At 61.8% G+C, this 19,162-nt stretch overlaps 3 protein-coding genes across 16 annotated transcripts in view; 2 read left to right on the top strand and 1 right to left on the bottom strand.

Moving 5' to 3' along the window:
- Nucleotides 1-9,881, top strand: part of MGRN1 (mahogunin ring finger 1) — a 54,933-nt gene extending 45,052 nt beyond the window's left edge. For 2 of the 4 annotated variants that reach the window (XM_060648358.3, XM_060648357.3), the window contains 6 exons: nt 1,163-1,389; nt 2,304-2,421; nt 2,691-2,736; nt 4,179-4,277; nt 6,326-6,370; nt 8,096-8,209. In XM_060648358.3, the coding sequence (XP_060504341.1) occupies nt 1,163-1,389; nt 2,304-2,421; nt 2,691-2,736; nt 4,179-4,277; nt 6,326-6,366 (531 nt within the window). In that variant the 3' untranslated portion in view covers nt 6,367-6,370; nt 8,096-8,209. Of the gene's footprint in view, nt 1-1,162; nt 1,390-2,303; nt 2,422-2,690; nt 2,737-4,178; nt 4,278-6,325; nt 6,371-8,095 lie in introns of all 4 variants that reach the window. The other 2 variants (XM_060648356.3, XM_060648355.3) reach the window with 1 other exon arrangement.
- A 2,543-nt stretch (nt 9,882-12,424) lies between these two features.
- On the top strand, nt 12,425-15,195 carry NUDT16L1 (nudix hydrolase 16 like 1). 3 transcript variants are annotated; one of them, XR_009614789.3, is made up of 4 exons: nt 12,425-12,749; nt 12,826-13,156; nt 13,811-14,033; nt 14,907-15,195. XR_009614789.3 is itself a non-coding variant. In XM_060648359.3 (4 exons), the coding sequence occupies exons 1-3, from the start codon at nt 12,600-12,602 to the stop codon at nt 14,030-14,032; spliced, it is 633 nt and encodes a 210-aa protein (XP_060504342.1). In that variant the 5' UTR covers nt 12,441-12,599; the 3' UTR covers nt 14,033; nt 14,907-15,195. The 3 variants fall into 3 exon arrangements, 2 of the variants coding, with proteins under 2 accessions (XP_060504343.1, XP_060504342.1); XM_060648359.3 differs by having other exon boundaries at nt 12,441-12,749; nt 12,826-13,086; XM_060648360.3 differs by lacking the exon at nt 12,826-13,156 and having other exon boundaries at nt 12,428-12,749.
- Nucleotides 15,196-15,466: 271 nt separating this feature from the next.
- Nucleotides 15,467-19,162, bottom strand: part of ANKS3 (ankyrin repeat and sterile alpha motif domain containing 3) — a 33,540-nt gene continuing 29,844 nt past the window's right edge. For 6 of the 9 annotated variants that reach the window (XM_060648346.3, XM_060648350.3, XM_060648351.3 and 3 more), the window contains 6 exons: nt 18,479-18,603; nt 17,786-17,927; nt 17,149-17,321; nt 16,718-16,803; nt 16,177-16,260; nt 15,467-15,977 (listed from right to left, as the gene is read on the bottom strand). In XM_060648346.3, coding sequence (XP_060504329.1) covers nt 15,898-15,977; nt 16,177-16,260; nt 16,718-16,803; nt 17,149-17,321; nt 17,786-17,927; nt 18,479-18,603 — 690 coding nt within the window. In that variant the 3' untranslated portion in view covers nt 15,467-15,897. The remainder of the gene's footprint in view (nt 15,978-16,176; nt 16,261-16,717; nt 16,804-17,148; nt 17,322-17,785; nt 17,928-18,478; nt 18,604-19,162) is intronic. The other 3 variants (XM_060648348.3, XM_060648347.3, XM_060648349.3) reach the window with 3 other exon arrangements.

Raw genomic sequence — 19,162 nt, 5'->3', positions numbered from 1 at the left:
CCCTGGATGTGAGCTCTTTGGGCCGAGGACTTGGTTTTCTTGCATTTTCCCTGCATCTCAGGGAGCAGGCGGGCGGCCTCTGCCTGGAGCCTTCACTGACGCCTGTGGCCCCTTGGCAGAACTTAGAGAGGTGGAAATCCCTGGAGGGCCATCCCAGGGATGGAGGTAGAGGTGTTTCCCATTTGGAGGGTGAGGAGGTTCAGGTTGGGAGCAAATGCAGGGCACCACAGGCCCAGGTGACCAGGGGACTCAGGAGGCTGTGTGCTGAGGGCAGGGAGCCCCCACCCCAGCCTTTCTGCCTTCCCTTGGTCTCCAGGGTTGATCCGTCGCTGCCCTGAAAGGCGGCTCTCCCTCCCTTCCTTCTGGGGAGTGGTCAGGTGGGCGGGGCTTCACATGGGGCGCGCAGCTGGGCGTTTGCCCTTGCCCTTCACCTTGTCTAGTGTGGCCTGGGGACCTGACATTTCCCAGCACCTGGGCATCTCCCCACCTTTAACCCTAAAGCAAGTCTCAGTCTGTTGATGTGCTCCTCTCCCAGCACTGGAGGAGACTGGTTCTGAACCAGGGGTGCCCGTTAGAACCACCTGGAACACGCATCAGCCCCTGTGGACGCTTGCTTCAGGCCCACTGAGGATCTCGAGTTGGGCCAGATGCCTGTGTTGGGCAGAGCTCCTTGCGGGGCCAGGCCCTCCCTGGTCTAGAACACACGCGGCTCCACTGGGCTCTCCCGCCTTTGGCATGGCTTTGCTCTACACCCGCTCCTGAGCCCTCCTCTCTCTCTCTGACCCCTCACTCTCCACATGTGCCAGGCAGGAACAGAAAGCCAGGTAGGGGCTGGCCGAGACCAGGGGTGGGGAGGCTCTGCTAGGCGCCCTCTCTTCCTTCGTCACGGGCACCGAGCGGGCCATTTGGGTGTCCAGGGCTGCAGCTGATGACTAAGGGGGCCCTCAGAGGGTGTCTTAGGCTGCTCTGGTGTTCTTGGCGTCCCTCTGAGGGAGGGGGATATAGGTCTCTGGAAGGTGGAGTGGACAGGAGATGGTCAGAAGGCAGGTTCTGGGGAGTAGAGCATCCCTGGGGCACAAGGCCAGTGTCTGGGGCTTTGTGGCCCAGGGCAGTGGGCAGGGAGCCTGGCCAGCCTGTCCCTCATCTGCTCTTGTCCCCACAGAGCTCTGACAGCATCCCACCTGGCTATGAGCCCATCTCCCTGCTTGAGGCGCTCAACGGCCTTCGGGCCATCTCCCCGGCCGTCCCTTCAGCCCCCCTTTACGAAGAGATCACCTACTCAGGCGTCTCAGATGGCCTGTCCCAGGCCGGTTGTCCCCTTGCTGGGATCGATCGAATCCTGGAAAGCAGCCACCAGAAGGGCAAGCCGAGGAGCAAATCCCCCGACAGGTGAGGCTGGCGCTAGGATCCCCTTGGGGGTTGGCATATGGGAACCCAGCCAGGTGCTCTGTGGCAGGTGGCGGGGGGTCTGCGGTGTCCGGGAAGAAGTGCAGACACTTGAGTTTTACAGTGCTCTGTTGGGGAATTCACCAGAATGACCCCGGGAACCAAGAGCCAGTAGCAGATTAGGTTTAGGGCTAAGGCTGGTTACGACAGACGAGACAGCAAAGCAGCAGAAAAGATGCCCTGGTGGGGGTGCATCCTTCCCCGTCCCAGGCCACACGGGAGCAACAAACCACAGGATGTAGGAGGGAGCCCCGTGAGTGGCAGGGTTCCGGGACTTTCTGGGGTCTTGTCACATGGGCACGTCCTGCTGTGTGAGCACCAGTGGCAGCCAGACCCGGGCCCCGCCAAACCTCGCTCACCACGTTGCCCTTGTTACGCCCGCCAAGCAGAGGGTCCGGTCACGGTTTACCTGGACGTGTGTGAGATGCGGGCGACCAGCCTTCTGTGTTAAGTGTCTCCACGCATGGGTGCTCTTCTTTTTTAAGAAAAGTTTAGGCAGAAGTTCTGTAAAACCGGCCACCGCCCCCACGACTTGCACGTGTGACAGGACCACTCCACAGATAGAGAAGCGTGGGGCTCTCTCCTGCTGCTCACCCACGCCCCGCACCCCTGCTCCAGGGGTGGACCATTACGACGCCTTCTCCTTCCAGAGATACGGAGCCCGTGCAGGCCTGCGCGAGCTCGCACCGCGCCAGCCTCTCTCCAGCCGCTGGGCCTGCGGGCGTTCTGCGTCTGCACCCGCCTCCCCTGGGGGCGTCTGTGTGGCAGCCCCCGGCCTCACCCACGGGTGACGTTGGCTTTAGTGGGTTGGTGTTTATCAGCCACTTGTCCTTTACCCCCGTCTTCTCTTTTGCCAGCACCCTGCGGTCTCCGTCGTCTCCCATCCACGAGGAGGATGAAGAGAAGCTCTCCCAGGACTCGGACGCCCCTCCCCCGCTGAGTGGGGCGGGGCTGGCGCTAAGCAGCTCCCCCGAGGTGAGGCCCCCTCCCCGCCTCGCCGAGACCCATCTGTCACCCTGTCCCCACTGCCCGTCTGTTGGCCTCCCAGACCTGTGGCAAAGCGTGCCCTGGGCCGCCTCCACCGCTGCTCACGTGGTGAGCTCAGCTGGTTTCCCCATCTGTGGGGTGGGTCCTGTTTAAGGGGGGCCGGGCGTCAGCTCGCCCTGCTGTCCCCCGACCGCCCGCAGCCCCGTCCCCCGGTGGCGGCAGCAGAGCTGCGGACACACTTTGTCCTCGTTTCCTAGAGCTTTGTGACGGAGGACGTGGACGAGGCGTCGGCACTAAAGCAAGGTAAGCCCTCCATTTTGAGGAGCGTGTTCGGGGCCTCGCTGCCGGGAGGTCGAGGTGTGTGGAGAGCGTGTGCCGGCTCCCCCGCTGGGAGTCACGGGCTCCTCTCTGCTGGCTCTCCCAGGGGACAGCCTCCGGCCACTTCTCTTTTTCCCTCCGTGCCCAGCCGGCATTTCCCAGTGGCAGTCATCTTCTTTCCTGCCTGGGTCTCTGCACACGGTCAGCTCTTCCTGCTTGTCCTGTACGGGGTCCTCAGGTGCCACCTGGAGAGGCCCAGGGTCCCCAGTGCGGGTGCACAGCTCAGCCGGGCCGCTCCTCTGTGTGCCCCCGTGTCCCGTGGAGAGTGTAGCATACAGCGGCCTGCTGGGACTTGAGTCCCAGCCGCCACCGATGGGCCCTGGGCTCCTCGTGGGGGGATGACCCCCAGCTGACCTCCCAGTGGCTGCAGGATGTGACCAGGTGCTTCCCAAGCCTCCCCCTACCAGCTGGGAGATGCTGCCACTCCTTTGTCTCGGTCATTCCTCCCTACTGTTGGACAGGTGAGGAAACAGAGGCTCCAGGTTGGGGTGGTTGGAGGCCCCAGGCCATTTAATGTGGAGGTGACAGAGCCCGGAAGTGGCCCTGGCAAGCTGGCTGGCTCCCAGGCCTACAACATGGTGAAGACCCCAAAATAAGCTGCAGCTGCTCAGTTGCTGTGACCCCCCCTCCTTGCCAGGAGGTTCCCAGCCGGCACTGCACTGGGTGACCCACGTCTCTCCGCAGCGTGACTCCCCACCCACCGTGTGTGGGGCCCGCCTGTGGGTTGCTGGGCCTGGGGCCTTGGGTTTGGGTGTGAGTGTTGGCGCCTGGGGCAGGGGGCCCATCAGGGATGTCGTCACTTCCGCCTCCCAGGCTGGGCTCCTGGGTGGGCCTCACCCTCTCTCGACCTCCGCTCCTTCCTGCCTGTGCAGAGCATGTGCCCGACCAGGTGGCTCTCTTCTGTGCCCATCACAGGGCCCAGGCCCCTCGTCTGCGGAGGGGCCCTCCCCCTCGAGAGCTCCCTGGGCAGCACCGGGAGCTGCTGTTGAGAGGGAGGGTGGCCACACGCAGGCCCGCTCACTCCCCGCTGTGGGGCACGGGGCCAGCGGGAAAGGTACGGGTAAGCCGGAGATGTTAAATCTATCACTATTCCTTCTTGTTTGTTTTTAAAGGGGTACATAATGATTTTATAATAAAAGTCAAAACAAAAGCCCTGAGGTAGAGTTGAGAGAGAAGGGAAGTAAAGAAAAGCAAACCTTTGCCTCTCAGGCCTAGAGGGCAGAGGAGGGAGTCATAGCAGTCTTGGGCTGGGACTGGACTCACAGTGGCTGTAGAGCCCTCAGGAAAGAGGCTCCCGGGGATGCTGACCAGAAGAGGGACAGTGCCACCTTCGCCTATAAACCTCTGACCTGCCCCCTCCTCTGCAGGGAGCCGAGTGCCATCCATGGAGAACGTCTTGCAGGACGGCAGCCCTGAGCCCTGCAGCCGCGGCCAGCCCCGCCTGCCGGCTGATATCTACCTGCCAGGTAACGGCATTTGAGCTCAGCCGGGGTGGGTGGGAGTGGGGGGCGCGGGCAGTGCTGTCACTGCCGCACGGAGCTGGGGGCTGATCTGCCTGCTCAGGGAGCGGCTGGCCTGTCAGGAGCCTAGGTCTCCCTCCCTGGCTCTGCTCACACTCCTTCTGTCAACCCCAAAGCACAGCCAGGCCCCGGCTCCACAGTCACCCCTCCTGCAGCTCCTTGCTCTTTGGGGCAGAGCCTGTGCGTGAGGCCCCTTCACACTCCAGAAACAGCTCAGCATCAGGAAGGCAGGAAAGGCCCCTTGTTTAAGGAAGGTCGTGGCCCTTCTCTCTATCTCCTGCTTGGGGCCAGGCAAGCACAGCTAGTCCCGCTGGAATCCCTGACTCTTCATCCGTGGGCCTGGCAGCCCCTGTTCGGGTGCCCAGCAGCAGGGCCTCTGCCCCAGGGAGCTACAAGCCGAAAGCTACCTGCGTGCCCTGGGCCTGATGCTGGCATCAGCCCCCTACCACGAGCACCCATAGGGCCCAGGCCAGGGATGGAAGGATAGGCTGGGGTGCCAGGCGCCTGTAAGGCCCAAGCACAGTTGGGGAGGGGTCTTGCTTCTGCCCCCCTTTTCTAAAAGCCTCTGCCTGGAGCCTCCTGTCCCCAGCTCCTCTGGGTCAAGATCCTCAGCTTTAAGTTCTGGGCTCCAAAGATGGCGGACAGGAGTCAGGGGTTCTCAGAGACTTTTGCCTCCTGCGTGCTAAGATGCCATCTGAGGATCTGAGATCAACGTCAACAGCCATGATGTCCTCGGAGAGTCTGGCTCCTGCCACATGTCTGGGAAGCACCTTTGCCACCCGCCTATCCCAGGACCCACCGCTGCTCAGTTCCCAGTGACCTGACCTGTGCATCTGGCCTACCTGTGATGTGCTTGGTTTGAAAGGGTCTCTTGTCCCGCCCCAGCATAGGGACAGGCAGTAGCCTGTGCAGACAGGGGGTCCCGTTAGCCCAGAGGGGCCACAGTCAGCAGGTGCAGGAAAGCAGGGGAGTGTGTTTCATCAGCACCCCGGGGCCTACCCGAAGAGAAGCCCGTGGGTGAAAGCCTTGTTGGGGACCAGCGTTCCTTAGAGTAACATAGAATTCCAGTAAGTTCTTTCAAGGAACTTCAGTGATTTCATTGTAATTAAAAGCTTGGGGTGCGGGGAGAGTCCGGAGAGGGACTTACAAGCACAAGTGTGGTTGTGATCCTTTGGGTGAAGGGGCACCTTGACCCCACCTGGCGGTGCCACCCGTGCCCCACGCCAGAGTCTGCAGGTCAGGACAGGCTGGGCTCCACCCACAGGGGACACCAGGCCCCGTGGTGTGGCGTTCTCACCTCTGCCCCAGGCCAGTGGCAGGAGGCGCTCTGCTGTGGAGGCGGTGGAGAGGCTGAAGTCAGCGGAAGGCCAAACCCAGCCCAGGGGCAGGATAGCCAGCGGGGTGGGGCGACACCGAGGCTCTTGGTCCCGTGCCCCACGGGTGTGGGGGAGGCAGCACTGTCAGGAGTTGGGCAGGTCCTCACCGATGTGCCCACCTTCATAAGCACGTGTACCTACCTGTCTTCCTTTACTTCTAAGCCACACCTTCTGTTCCCATCTGGTGTGTGTGTGTGTGTGAGAGAGAGAGAGAGAGAGAGAGTGCGCGCACAAGAGAGAACCGGACGTGCACACACCGGGACAGCTCTCCCATGGAGGCACGGGCATAGTTTTTTGAACCTTAGTGTCCCCTGTTGATTGCAGAGTTAGGAGGTGGGGAAAACCCTTGAACTTAACTGGTGAACACCTAGCTGCCGGGCGGGGCCCTTCCTGGCCCCGCCCCGCCACCCCTGCCCAGGCCTGTCCTGGCTGAAAGTCTCTGCGTTGGACTGCGGCCCGGTGCTCTGTTCTCCTGTTTCAGCACATCATTGTGCCCCCCACCCCCACCCAGCGTGCCCCCGGGGACTCTTGTCCTAAAGCAGTGCGTTTGCTGCGGAACGTGCTGGTCTGTCTAGCGCTTTGCTAACTGAGCTTCCATGTCTCTCCTCCTCTGCACAGCCCTGGGGCCTGACTCCTGCTCTGTTGGTATAGAGGAGTAAGCTGGTACGTGATCGCCTTCCTACGCGTTGTGGGGTGGCTCTGAGGGACATCCTTGACAGTGTTGGAGAGAGGACCTCGCCAGCTGGCTCTCCTGCTCCCTCCCTGGGGGGTTCCTTCCCCTTCTCTGGGCTTCCTCCGCATCCGTGTCTTCCCTGGGGTCCTGGATTCTGAATCCAGAGCTCCCCAAATGTGCTACACCTTTGCCCTTGAGAGGTGGTCCTGGGAGGTCTGGCCTTGGCTGACTTCCGGAGCCAGAACTTTTCTGTCTGGACTAGATAGCCCAGACAAGCTCTTCCAGGGCCTCAGGAATGGTGACAGCCCTTGCTGAGACCCCACTGTTGTTGCTCACTAACCTGTCCCCCAGCCTACCTGTGGAACCTTCTGGAACACCAGCACATGCTGAAATCGGTCTGTCAGGAGGCCATGTGAGGTTGACCCCACGTCATCGCCCCCCCCCCCCCCCCGCCAGGGAGTTGCCCTCTACCTGGGTGACTTTGCCAAATGATTGTTTCATGGAAGGCTGTTCCAAGAGCACCACCAGCACATAGGCAAGTGCTTTGAACACCCTCTTCCCTTCCTTTGCCTGATGTTAGCGGCTCTGGAAACCTGGTGCCTCCGGTGGCCCAAGTTTTCCCAAACCTGTGTTGGGTGGAACGCGCCAGCAGGAGGCCCGGCCCGGCAGCTCCGGCTGGCGTGCGGCCGTCCCCCAGGCAGCTGTCCTGAGCTTCGGTGTTTGTCCACTTGTTTCGACGGCTGCTCTTATGTTCCCATGCGAGCCTTTCTTGCTCTCCTTGAATGTTTCTTCTGACAAATCTTACCCACTGTTGAAATAGGGCCCAACCCTTGCATAAAGTTGGCCCTGTCCTCCGTGTCATTGCTGAGTGCTGTGATGGAGGTGAAACTTCCAGAAGTAGAAAATACACACAGGTCAGGCCGAGCTACGGAGAACTGGATGTTGCCTGCAGGCTGCATAGCAGAGCTGAGTCCCCGCGTGAAGCCACAGCCCCTAATAGTTCCCGCACCTCAGGCCATGTCATGGGTGACATGTGGCAGAAGCACTCCTTGGTTTGCTGTTGGAGGAGTGTCCTGGGGAGCCCGTCCTCAGCAGGCAGGCGGCTGGCAGCTGGTGTTGTGCGGCCCTGAGCGTGGTGCCGGTCATTCGTTGCTGTAGGCCTGGGTCACAGCTCCAGCACCAGCACCCCGGGGGGCAGACTTGGTCCAGGGACAGAGCGCCTCATGGCATCGGGAGGCAACAGTGTGGAAATGGCCAAAAAGGCCTCTAAAGAAGGCTGGGTGGGGTCCTGGGGCTGCTCTGAGCACGGGATGTGCACCCCGGTCCATGTCCACTCCCCTCCGCCTGGGTGTGACTGAGTTCCGGCCTAATCAGTAATAAAGCCCTGAAGGACGGCGGCTGGTCAGATCCCGAGAAGCACGGACCGGGCAAGGGAGGAGGCCCAGGGGGCCACGAGCCCACGGCGCCCGTTGCGTTCTGTTCTGGGGCATCGGCTGGTGCCACTGCCTGGCATCTGCTCCCAGAGGGACGGACCCCTCTTTCTCTGTTAGGACCTGGAACTCCAGGTCTTTGTGTGGTCCTGCCACAGACACACAGTAGAGGGTGCTGGGTGGCCCTGTCCTCGGTGGGGGACTCCTGGTTGGTAGATACACCCTGATGGGTGAGGTGGGGACTTGCCCGGGCATGACCCCTTCTCCCTCTGCTCCTGCCTGCAGGATGGTCCACCTCCGTGGAGATGCCCCGCAGCCTCCGTACCACTGGCCCACCCCGGCCTGTGCTTGGTGGCCCCAGTCCTGATTCTGGGGCCACTGAGCTGACCCCACTCTGAGAGCCTGGCCAGGCTGGCAGCATGGAGCCCTCAGCTCCCCAGACTTTGCCGAGGGGCCACCGGATTCCAGCGTGACCCCTGGCCTCTCCTGTCTTGCACGCTCTGCGTGGCCACTGGCTCCGAGGGGCCGGACGACCCTTGATTGAAGAGCACAGTGGACAGTCTCCTCTGACAAATTCCTTTTTCTATAGTTGATGTATTTGTAAATGGTACAGATGAAGGACAGCAGCTTTCTGTCCTGGGCTGTGAGCTCTGGGGTTTCCCCCAAATGCCCCATTGGCTGAGTGGCCAGGACCAGGGCTTGACCACCCACCTGCGGCCTGGATTGGCTTCTCCTGTCACCCCAGCCACTGGGGACTCAACAGCCTGAACACTCAGCACAGACTCGCAGAAGAACAGTGTACTGGTGGGTGAGGTGCTGTCTTCACAAGAGGTGTTGTAGGGGCCTTGTTGCCAGAGGAGGAAGGGAAGGGGGGGTCTGAGTCCCGGTCAGTGAAGGAAACCGTGCCTGTCCCCTGTCCCTCGTGCTCCCGTGTCCTCGGCAGCCTGGCTGTTGCTGCTGCTTCCCCTTCCTGCTCCGGCCCTGGAGGCGGTTGCCTCCCACAGCCGACCTTCCCCGCGGCCCGGCTCAGCCCTGGGCAGGGGGGTGGTGGCCACGCAAGGCTGCCGTGTGGGTCTGATCCAGGGGCAGAGGCACAGGAGCACAGGCCATCTGCAGCACTTAGTGACCGGTGGCCCCTCTGCCGGCCCTGCACCTTCTCTGAAGTGGCTCTGATCACACGGCAGGGCCCTCCAGGTGAAGGGGCTTCCGCTGGGCTAGTGGGGCTGCCGTCCACTCACCCCGGGGAGGGCTCTGAGCAGCTTCCCTGCTTCCTCTTCACCATCATAATGTCACTAGTTTCTCTTGGATTTGACCTGTCTGGGGTCCCTGAAGGTGGACCTGCCTGGGGAAGGAACATCCCATCCGAGGTGACCTTGTTCTTTTTGTTGTTGTTGGTTTTTTCTTTTGTTGTTTTTTTTTTTTTTGAGCAAAACTCTTTGGGCAACAGAGGCAGAGGGGGCATCGAGCCCTGGTGCACCAGGGTGAGAACCGCCTGGGGGCACCTTGAGCCAGGTGGTTGGGTCTGTGCGGCTCCCTGGGGCACAAACACGTTCCTGGCCTGGGGTGTGGCACGCAGAGGGGCCCACTTCCTGGGGATCTGCCCTGGGAAGGATGGTTCTGGGGCAGCCAGCAGCAGTCCACAGAGCCCCGGGCCTCACCGGCACCCCTCCCGAGGCTCGTCCTGCAGGGCGCTCAGGAGAGAAACCAGCAGTGTGAGATTCGCTTTCTGTGCAGTCGAGCCCGTGAGCAGAGCGCTGCCTTACACACAGCCCTCCGCCAGGCTCAGGCCAACCTGTCCCAGTTGCCCGACTCCCCGGCCCCCGCCCCCTGTGCGCATGCCTGCACATACGCCAGGGTGCGCACGCGTGAGTGCCGCGCACATGCTCGCAGGCTGCCTGCCCCCCGACCCACACCCCGGCCTCGCCATTGGTATTGGTGCCAGTACTCTGTCTGAAGGCCGGGATGCAGACTGGCCTGTCTCGGACTTAACACGTGCTCTCATTTGACGTACTCTGGCTGGTTTTTGTTCGTTTTTACTGTATATTTATAGTAATAAAATCATGCAGCAATATCTCGTCCATTCCTTCCTCTGCGCATAGCACCGAGGGACCTCCGCTGCGTCCCGGTCTGGAGGCAGGACAGCTGAGGGGCTCACGGCCGCTCACACGCCCCGGCAGCGCGAGCCGGGGCTCGCACAGCCGGGGCTGTGTGGCCGCAGCCTCCGTTTCCTCGCGTGTGAGGTGTCTGTGACAGGACTTTAATAAGAGGGGTGAGGGTGCAGGAGATGGTGTGTGAGGCACGTGGGATCCTGTTGATGACAGCTGCGGTCGTCGTGCCGATTCTGGGTTGGAGTGGGGCTCCTTACGAGCAGTGGAGGAGGAGCCGGCACGTCCAGGTGTGCAGGTCGCTGCTGCAGGTGCCGTCGGTATCGCTGATCCATCCCGGATACTCGGCACCTCCCTGTGTGCCGGGCTGGAGAGGGCCGAGACACGCGAGGTTCAGGCTCCTGGGAGTTTGTGTTCTAGGCCGTGAGGCCCTGCGCGGTTTTGGTTACTGTTGGGAAGAGCGTCGGCTGGTGGTGACAGGATGGAGTCGCATGGGGTCCTTGATTTTTAACCTGTGGTTGAGGAGGGCTTCTCTGAGGAGGAATTTCGGCTGAGCAGTGCAGGATGGGAAAGAGCTGGTCCTGGAAGAGAGCCCAGTAAGCCAGCACAGCAAGTGCAAAGGCCCCGAGGCCAGAGTGAGCCTGGTGTGACCGCTGAGCAGAAAGAAGCCCGAAGTGTCTCCAGTTGCTGGAGTGTCAGAATCGAGGAGTGTCGGGGTGCAGATGCTACAGGACCTCATAGGGACAGCAAGAGTTTTATTCTGAGAGCAGTCAGAGGCTTTTCCACAGGCAGCAACTCTCTCCAGCTGTCACGTGGGATGGATTAGAAGGCCAGCTGTGGCTGCCAGCTTCCCTGCCCAGCAAGCGGCCTCCCAGGAGGGAGAGGCTGTGGTGGCCTGGAACACCCATGAAGCACAGCCACCACACCGCCACCCACCAGCAGCTCCTTTGCAAACGTGGTCCCAAGCTGCCTCCCCAGGTCCCCTCTTTGACTCAGGCACTTAATGGTGGAACCAGTGTTCTCAGCCATCTAGTCCGTGCCCCAGGGAAGGCCTGTCACCCTCGGCCCTGCAGCTGCTCGGTCGTGTTTGGGGCGACGTCTGGGTCGGACGTCTCGGAACGGGGTGCACTGGATGTCCCTCCACTTTCCGCCAACAGACGAGGAACTTTGTTAACATCTTGTTTCAGGGAGGGGTTGGGGCGTGGGGCATCTTTCCTCTGTGCCCCCTGCCAGCCCTGGGTTTGGGTTGTGCACTGTGGCCTGGAGACACGGTCCTCTCTGGAGGGCCCTTCCCCTCACCAACATCTCTTCAGACACGGTCACTTGCCTTAGGGATCTGGCTTCTCCCTGGCAACTGTGGTGGCCCGTTTGAATCCTGGTAGAGGCCATGGATGGGGAGAGAGAGAGCCTCCCTCTTTAGATCCTTACTCCCCTGTGTGTGACACGATACCGGCACGACCCGACGTGTGAATGAGCTCCCGGTGGGTCCTTACCAACACTTGCCTGCCCTCTGCCCCTGCTCTCTTCTGCTCAGGGCAACCTTCTGTGCCCCAGAGCTTGCCCTGGCTCACTGCATGGTGAGTGCACATGGTGGTTCCTTCACCCAGCAAATCTGTACCCACCGTGGGAGGAAAACGGAGTGTGGGCCAACTAGTGGTCGAGTGGCATCGTTGCTCTCCCCTGGACAATGTTCCCCATGCTCCTGAGCCCCAGCGATGATTCCCTTCAGCAGCAGACACAGGTATGTACCTCAGGGCCTCTTCCGTGAAAGTTGGGAGGTTTTCTGTTGTGGACACTGGTCAGGAGACAGGGTGGAAGTCTGGGGTGAGATCCTGGCTCTGGCACCAGCTGCTGGGTGCCCTTAAGGCCAGTCCTGTTCCTCTCTGCCCCAGGTTCCTCCTTGGTAAATTGGGGAGAGCCCATTTCCTCCAACCGTCCCTGGCATATGGTGTCTGACTGGGAGGATGCTTGGCAGGCTGCGCCAGGAGGGATTTAAGGTACTTCCCAGCACGCTGGCTGAGTAGCAGCCCCAGGGCTGTGCGTGGACACGGACGGTGGGGGCAGCTCGAACTATGCCAGGCCCCGCTTTCCTTGCTCTTCTGGAGTCGACCAGCAGTGACCTTGGACCGGAGTGCTTGGCTGGCGCGCGCGCAGGGAAAGGTCTTGCCCACTGGTCGCCAGGCTCCCGTAAGCCCTCCTGGGGGAGTCGCCGGCAGGGAGCGAGAGGCGAGGGCTGGTAGTGGGCAGCCTGCGGGGCGGCGCCCCCAGGGAGGCGCTGGGGGAAGGCCCGGGACCCGGCGGCTCCTGCTAGTGACGGGCAGTCGGAGCCCCAGCCCTGCAGGCAGCGCTTGCCCGAGGCCCCCGCGACCGCGCTCGGCTCGGCTGGGCTCGACTGAGTTCGGCTGAGCTCGGCTGAGCTCGCTTGGCGCGGAGCCCCCTGGGCGTTGTGGTTCTCGGGGCCGGTGGGTGGGAGCGCGTGCCGTCCCTGCCTCTGCACACGCCCGTTCCGCGCCTCAACGACGCGTCGGGGCGCCGGGATGGGCTCGGCCCCGACGGGCATCAGCAATTGGTGGAGAGGCGGGGCCCAGGGACGCGACTGCCTGCGGATTGGTCGGACCTGGCGGGGGCGGGCCCGCGCATGCACTTAAGGAGAGGCGCCCCGGTCGAGCCGGGGTAGTGCCAAGATGTCGGCGGCAGTGCCGGAGCTGAAGCAGATCAGCCGTGTGGAAGCTATGCGCCTGGGGCCGGGCTGGAGCCACTCGTGCCACGCCATGCTGTACGCCGCCAACCCCGGGCAGCTTTTCGGCCGCATCCCTATGCGCTTCTCGGTGCTGGTGAGGACGCGGGTGGACGGGCGGGGATCAGGGCGCCGCTCGCACCCCGCGCCCGTGACCCGGCGCTCCCTTGCAGATGCAGATGCGCTTCGACGGGCTGCTGGGTTTCCCCGGGGGCTTCGTGGACCGGCGCTTTTGGTCTCTGGAGGACGGTCTGAACCGGGTGCTGGGCCTGGGCCTGGGCTGCCTGCGCCTCACGGAGGCCGACTACCTGAGCTCGCACCTGACCGAGGGCCCGCACCGCGTCGTGGCGCACCTGTACGCACGGCAGCTGACGCTGGAGCAGCTGCACGCCGTGGAAATCAGCGCGGTGCATTCGCGCGACCACGGCCTGGAGGTGGGGCCGCCGCCCGGGCCCCGCCCCCCGCCCCGGGGTTTGGCTCTGGCCCCGTGGAAGGCACCGATGGGTAACACGTCCCCCTGAGGGTCCCCTGGCCGGGCTGGGTGGGGTGTCGCTGTTTCCAGCATCAGGGTGGGGAGAGGGACCTGAGGGCAGCGGTGGGAGAGGGGGGCCCGGGGTTCCCTCGGGGCTGTGTTCCATCTGCCTTGCTGCCTGCCATTGCCAATCCTGGGAGTGGGGAGTGGGATCGGTGGGGGGATGGGAGAGGGTGGTGGCTCCTGGGGAGGTGGGAAACTAGGGCTGCGTTCAAGGGCCGGGACCTCATGGTTGGGGTGATGAAGGCTCTTAACGGTTTGTGGGTTTTATTTGTAGTCTGGAGAACTGGGAGTCACACTTGGGGTGTTTGGGATTCACGAGTGGAAGAGGGAGCATGGGCTGTGAACTGGGGGGGCTTCCTGCCAGCGGATGGGGGCTGGAGTTAGAGGACGCAGAGGGTGGAAGATGCATGGGGTCAGCTTTGAAACTTGCTTGGGGAGTGAAGGGGCTGCACTGCTCCAAGGGTGCCGCTGGCTTGCGCCTCACTAGACCCCGCCTGGGTCTCCCATTACGTCCTTCGCAACCTGGCTGGCCTTGTCCTGGCCTGGCAGCTCACAGGCCCCTCCTGCTAGGGCTGCACCGTTGGCGTGGGGCCTGGTCCCACTCTGGTGTCCTCTCCATGCAGGTGCTGGGGCTTGTGCGGGTTCCACTTTACACCCAAAAGGACCGAGTTGGTGGCTTTCCCAACTTTCTGAGCAACGCCTTTACCAGCACTGCCAAGTACCAGCTGCTCTTCGCCCTCAAGGTGCTCAACATGATGCCCGAGGAGAAGCTGGCTGAGGCTTTGGCTGCTGCCACAGAGAAGCAGAAGAAAGCCCTGGAGAAGCTCCTCCCATCTTCCTCCTGAGGTTGATTCTATGCTGCCTGTCTCCTGCCCTCCCCTGGTCCTATCTGTGCCCTAAACTCTTGGGGGAATGACTGCATGGGGCGAGGGGGCATCTTGTCCTCTCCATCACCCCACCACCCCGAACAGCTACTGGGTGGTGGCCAGGTTAGTGGGAGCTCAGCCCACCCCGATCAGGAGGTGGCTTGTTTGCACTGGACCTGGCTCTCCAGGCTCAGGACATTCTCTCCTACTCCAAGGCTCTAACCCTCCTCCACATGAGACACATGGGCTGGTGGAGGGACCACCCAGTTACCCAGGTGGGTAGGTGCACACACACACCCTTAAGTCCATTTATTCTTGTGGAGGGATGCCTTTGAGTCCTGTCACCAGCCAGCCCCAGGGCCTAGAGAAGAGCTGGCCCAGTACTGTGAACTTTGGTGGTGGTCATTAGCTTTGTTTTCTGAGCTGTGTCAACTGAGCGGTGAGGCTTCAAAGCCCCTTTACCCCATTGGGGCCCAGTCCCCCCCCCCCCTCCCCCCAGGTCAGTTGGGGCCACGAAGCCCAGCTGTAGATGGAGTTGGTGAAAGAAAGCAAAGTCCGGTCTTGGCTGCTCTCTGTGTTCTCTGGTTCTGGCCACAGGCCCAGGGCTGGGTGCATGAGGGGTCCCCCTTTCCCACTGCCCACGGACTTCAGGGTGGGAGCCAGGCCTGAGTGCTGTGTTCCATTCAGCACGGAGCTGATGATACAGGTCTCCCGTCCCTCTGGTCACTGTGGCACTGCCCCCTCAGACCTCGCTGGGCCCTGTGCCTGGTCTGGGGTTCCTGGCTACACCTGGGCTGAGCTCGCTGCCCTTTCCTTGGCTTTGAAAGCCTCCCTTTCTCCATTCCCATCACAGTCCACAGGCCGCTCCAGGACCTGGTATGGAAGCACTGGCCGAGTGTGCAGAATGACAACAGCAGAGCCACCACAGATGGGAAGGTCACCACTGGCCGTCTCCTACGGCCCTCTGTCTGCAAAGACTCCTCAGTGAAGCTAAACCAGTTTGCACGGCACCTGCTTGGTCTGGTAAGGAGAGCTCTGCTCCGGCCCAGCCTGAGCGTCTGTTCCACCTTAAAGCCTCGGTGAAGCAGTCAGCACGTGTGGGCAAAGGCACTTCGTTCTGTAAATAAAATACCTGTACCTCGTTCCTCTCTCATTTCCTGGGGCACCGGGGCCACGCGTGCGTCACCCTTCAGACTGCTCTGGTGGAACCGAGGGGGCTCTGAGCGCACGTAGCTCTAGCCCCAGGGGAGGGACAGAACAGGAGAGGGCAACCAGTCTGCCCTGCTCTTAGCGTGGTGGTCTCTGTCCTGGCAGAGGGGGCTGGGTCCCAGTGAGTTGCTGAAGGGGGGAGGGTTGCCCCTTGCTTTGGTTTGTCAGCCAGTACTGCATGTCGCATGACCAGAACAGAGTCCCTCACCAGCAGATCTTAAATTTTATTTTCCAGCAATGACATCCGCTACCCAGGCGCCCAGTCCTTTCAGTGTGGCGCCTGTGGTGTATGGGGGCCCGCTGTCTCCCCGTGGCCCTGCCTGCTCTGGGCCTGACCCCCCGCTTCTGGGCGAGAGGCCCTCGTCCCGCCTCTGCGTGGGCCTCACTGCCCTGTCCTGCCTCTGCCAGCTGCTCCGGGGGCCTGATCCTCTGGCCCCCGCTCGGGCCCGGCCTGCTGCAGCCGCTTGCTCACTGCCCTCCTGTCTTCCAGGCACACAGCTTCAGGGTGGATCGGTCACCCAACGTCAGATTCTGAGAAGGGACAGGGAAGACTGAAGTGGGCACTCGCTGCTGCCCGGTACACCCTGCTCTCCGGCCTGGGTCCTGGGCTGGCGGACACTCACCGTCCCTCCCAGCTAAGGCTCCCGCCAGTTCTCCTTCCCGTTCAGCACTTGCAGCTTCTCCAAGCTCTGGGTCACTGAGCATAGCACTCGCCCTGAGGATGGGAGCAGTTAGTTGCTGCTTCATGAGTGTGGGAGGGTGGGGGAGGTGCCTAGGAATGCGTGACCTTGAGGACAGTGGGCTATGGTAGAGCTGTCTCGGGGGTCTGAGCTGACTAGGATTCCCCGTTTACCCACTTCTGGCCCCAGGATGGGGATGAGGCCACCGGCTGTCGGACACTTTGGGAGACTCACCCATTTCCTGGACTCGATCCTCCAGTGCTCCGGAAAGCTCGGGGAGGCTCAGAGCCTGCAGGGAAGCCTGCCAGCCTTTGGAATCTGTGGGGCAGAGAGCCAGGTGGGCCTAGGGCTTGTGTGGTCACCACAGGCCCCGCCGCTTTGTCCTGGGCTGCTGACGCCAGGGGACCCACCCACTGTCAGTACCTGCTTGACACTGTTCTATCAAAATGTGTTCGCCTGCTTATTTTTCCAAAGCACTGACTGGAGGGTCAATCAGGGTGCAGCCCCAGGAATGAAAGTGTGAGGGTCCCTGGCTGACAGTCAGGCTTGACCCTGGGTAGCCCCGACTGCAGGCTGAAGAAGTCACAACATTGTGGAGGACGTTAAGTCCCACCCCAGGGAGGCACGGTAAGGAAATGGGCTGGATAGGAAGCCCTCACCCTGGATCTCTTGCAGGGAGGGAGTGGGAGGGTCAGTGTGGTAACTGCTGGAACGGGTGGTAAAACCTGGCCTGGGGCAGCATCCATGCGATCCGGGACCAGGACAGCGTTCTTACCAGCCGTGGGGAGGGCCGGGCCCTGGGGGAGCCCTCGGGTGGACTCTTCCTGCTTCACTCTGGCTGACAACTCGGCTTGACAAGCTCTGCCAGACACAAGGCCAAGTGCTGGTGAGGGGGAGGCTGTCCTCCCTGGCCCCAGCAGGGCAGCACGTACCCCCACCTCCCTGAGTGGCCAGTGGGGCTCTGCCTTCAGGGCAAGCACACCAGGCACCTTCGGGGACAAGCCCTGAGGGCCCGAGCGCTTCGTTGCAGATGCTTGGGGCCCCATTTGCTGCCTGGGTCTGCCCTGTGGAAAGGAACAGCCACAATGAAACGGATGATGGTGGCGAGTACTCCAAGACGCCTTTAAGAACAACCACCTGGTTGAAGAATCTGGAGGAATCAGCGACTCAGGGTCTGGCCTGGGAGCAGCTCAGATGCCCACTCACCGCAGCTGGTCCAAGACGAGCGCAGCGTCCCGGGTCAGGGCCCAGGTCTCCTGCAGCTGGGCGTGCACGTCCTTCCGGGCACCGTCCTGCTCCAGGAGGCAGCTCTCCACCACCGCCCGCAGCTCCTGCTCCTGCGACACCTGGCCTCGCATGGCCTCCACCTCCTCACAGCGCTGCAGACGGAGAGGCGGGGAGGGGGGGTGGCAAATGACCAGGGCCACTCAGGCTGGGTCCCCCTCAACCTCTCTGTGCCATACCCACTCGCTCTCAACTCCCACTCTCCTGGGCTGGAGGAAGGGAGCGCCTGTCTCCACCTTGGAGCACCCCCTGCTTTGGATCCCTACGCTTAAGCCCAGTGACATCCATGCCAGCTGCTTGTGCTCTGCCCTCACCCTTTCTCTCCTATGTCCAGCTGACCTCCTGTCCAACGTCCCCTGCCTTTGTGAGCCGTCTTCCTGGAGGCCTGCCTGTGCATCTCCACATTTACACACAAGCAGTAATGCTTTCTGTCCCAACGCCCGCCCTGGCTGCTTCTCCCTACTCCCCCTGGGTATTTGTCCCCACCACTCGGTCCCCACAAATGTGTCGTCCCTCACTGCAGGTGGGTGTCCAGGTGCCTGCCCCGCTCACCACATACTTTGTGCAGCTGGATGGCCAGCTCCTGCATCTCAGCTTCTAGCCGGTCGGCATACGCCAGCTCCAGAGCATCGCTGGGTGGCCGGGCACTGCTGTGCCAGCGGGCAATGGCAGAGGTCATCTTCCTCTTAGGCCCAAACAAGCTGCAAGGGTGAATGAGAGAATGAGGATCTGCTGTGTGTGGAGTTGCCAGGGAGGCCAGCCTTCCACCAAGACAGCCCCCTAGGAAAGATTCTGATTTTGAAAGGGCACAGTGGTCCCGGATCCTGGGACAGATGACAGAAACAAAGGGTCTTAAGAAGTGACCACAGCAGGGGCTGGGCTGCCCTGCCCGTTTCCTTCCCCGGCCTGGCTGCTGCTCTCCCTGAACAGGGAGCTCAGGCCGGCCGGGGCTAGGCTGTGACTGGCCGCCTACCAATCGGGAAGCTCTCCAAAGTGAATGGTAGAAAACCTCTGGGTGCCCTTATCACAGCACTGGCAGCCAGGCCAGCCGGGGCACCAGACCCAGGCCTTCGGCACCTCAGCTAGCTGCAGCCGGAAGACCAGAGAGAGGACAGCTGGCTGCAGAGAGCAAGGGGACGCCCAGACAGGTCAGGTGGTTCCATCGGAGCGTTGGGCAGTTGGGAGCTAAGCGACCCCCTCATGTTTGGCTGAAGCGAGGGGGGCGTGGCCACAGAGGCCCCTCTGCACTCACGTGATGCCGATTTCCTTCAGGTCGCTCTCGGTGAGGGTCAGGAAAATGCGGAGGTCCACGTCCTGCTCCTCAAACACCTGCAAGTACTTGAGACACCCAATCTGCTCCAGCAGTGTGGCGAGGTCCTGGAGAGCAAAGGAGCCGGGGTGGGTCAGAGGATGGGTGGGCCACCAAGACACGGGGGCCAGAGAAGACACTGCTTTGGTGCAGATTCTGTCACCGCATCCACCTAAGCCGGGTCAGCCCTGTGGACCCCCCCAGGTTCTGCGGTGGGTCACCTCTGACTGCAGCCCCCTCCTCTGCAGCCTCAGGCAGAGCAGGTGGTCCAGAGATACTTCCCACCTGCCTGTGTCCCTGCAGCCAGTGTCCTTTCATTACAGCCTGGACACCGTTCGTGTTCACATAGGGCAGGTCTGCAGGCAACAAACTCTTAAGTCTTTTTTCTACCTGCGGCCTTCTTAATTTCTCCTTCACTCCTGAAGGACAGTTTCTGCTTGGCTATAGCATTCTTGGTTGGTTTGTTTCTTCCATTAATCTGACCCTGTCATCAAATGCCCTCTAGACCCCATGGTTTCTAATGGGAAATTAGCAGTTAATCTCATGGGGGTTCCTTGTATAAAGACTCCCTTCTCTCACTCCCTTCAAGATTCTTTTGGTTTTGGACTAATTACGATAGATCTAGGC

This window comes from Panthera onca, chromosome E3, assembly GCF_046562875.1.
Source record: "Panthera onca isolate mPanOnc1 chromosome E3, mPanOnc1 haplotype 2, whole genome shotgun sequence".
NCBI lineage: Eukaryota > Metazoa > Chordata > Mammalia > Carnivora > Felidae > Panthera > Panthera onca.
Note: the sequence above shows the minus strand (reverse complement) of the source record. Positions and strands in the feature narration are given on the sequence as shown.

Coding starts and splice junctions, on each gene's coding strand:
- NUDT16L1 (XM_060648359.3), top strand. CDS start 12,600: ATGTCGGCGGCAGTGCCGGAGCTGAAGCAGATCAGCCGTGTGGAAGCT. Junction 12,750..12,825: donor CTATGCGCTTCTCGGTGCTG/GTGAGGACGCGG, acceptor GCTCCCTTGCAG/ATGCAGATGCGCTTCGACGG. Junction 13,087..13,810: donor CGCGCGACCACGGCCTGGAG/GTGGGGCCGCCG, acceptor CTCTCCATGCAG/GTGCTGGGGCTTGTGCGGGT.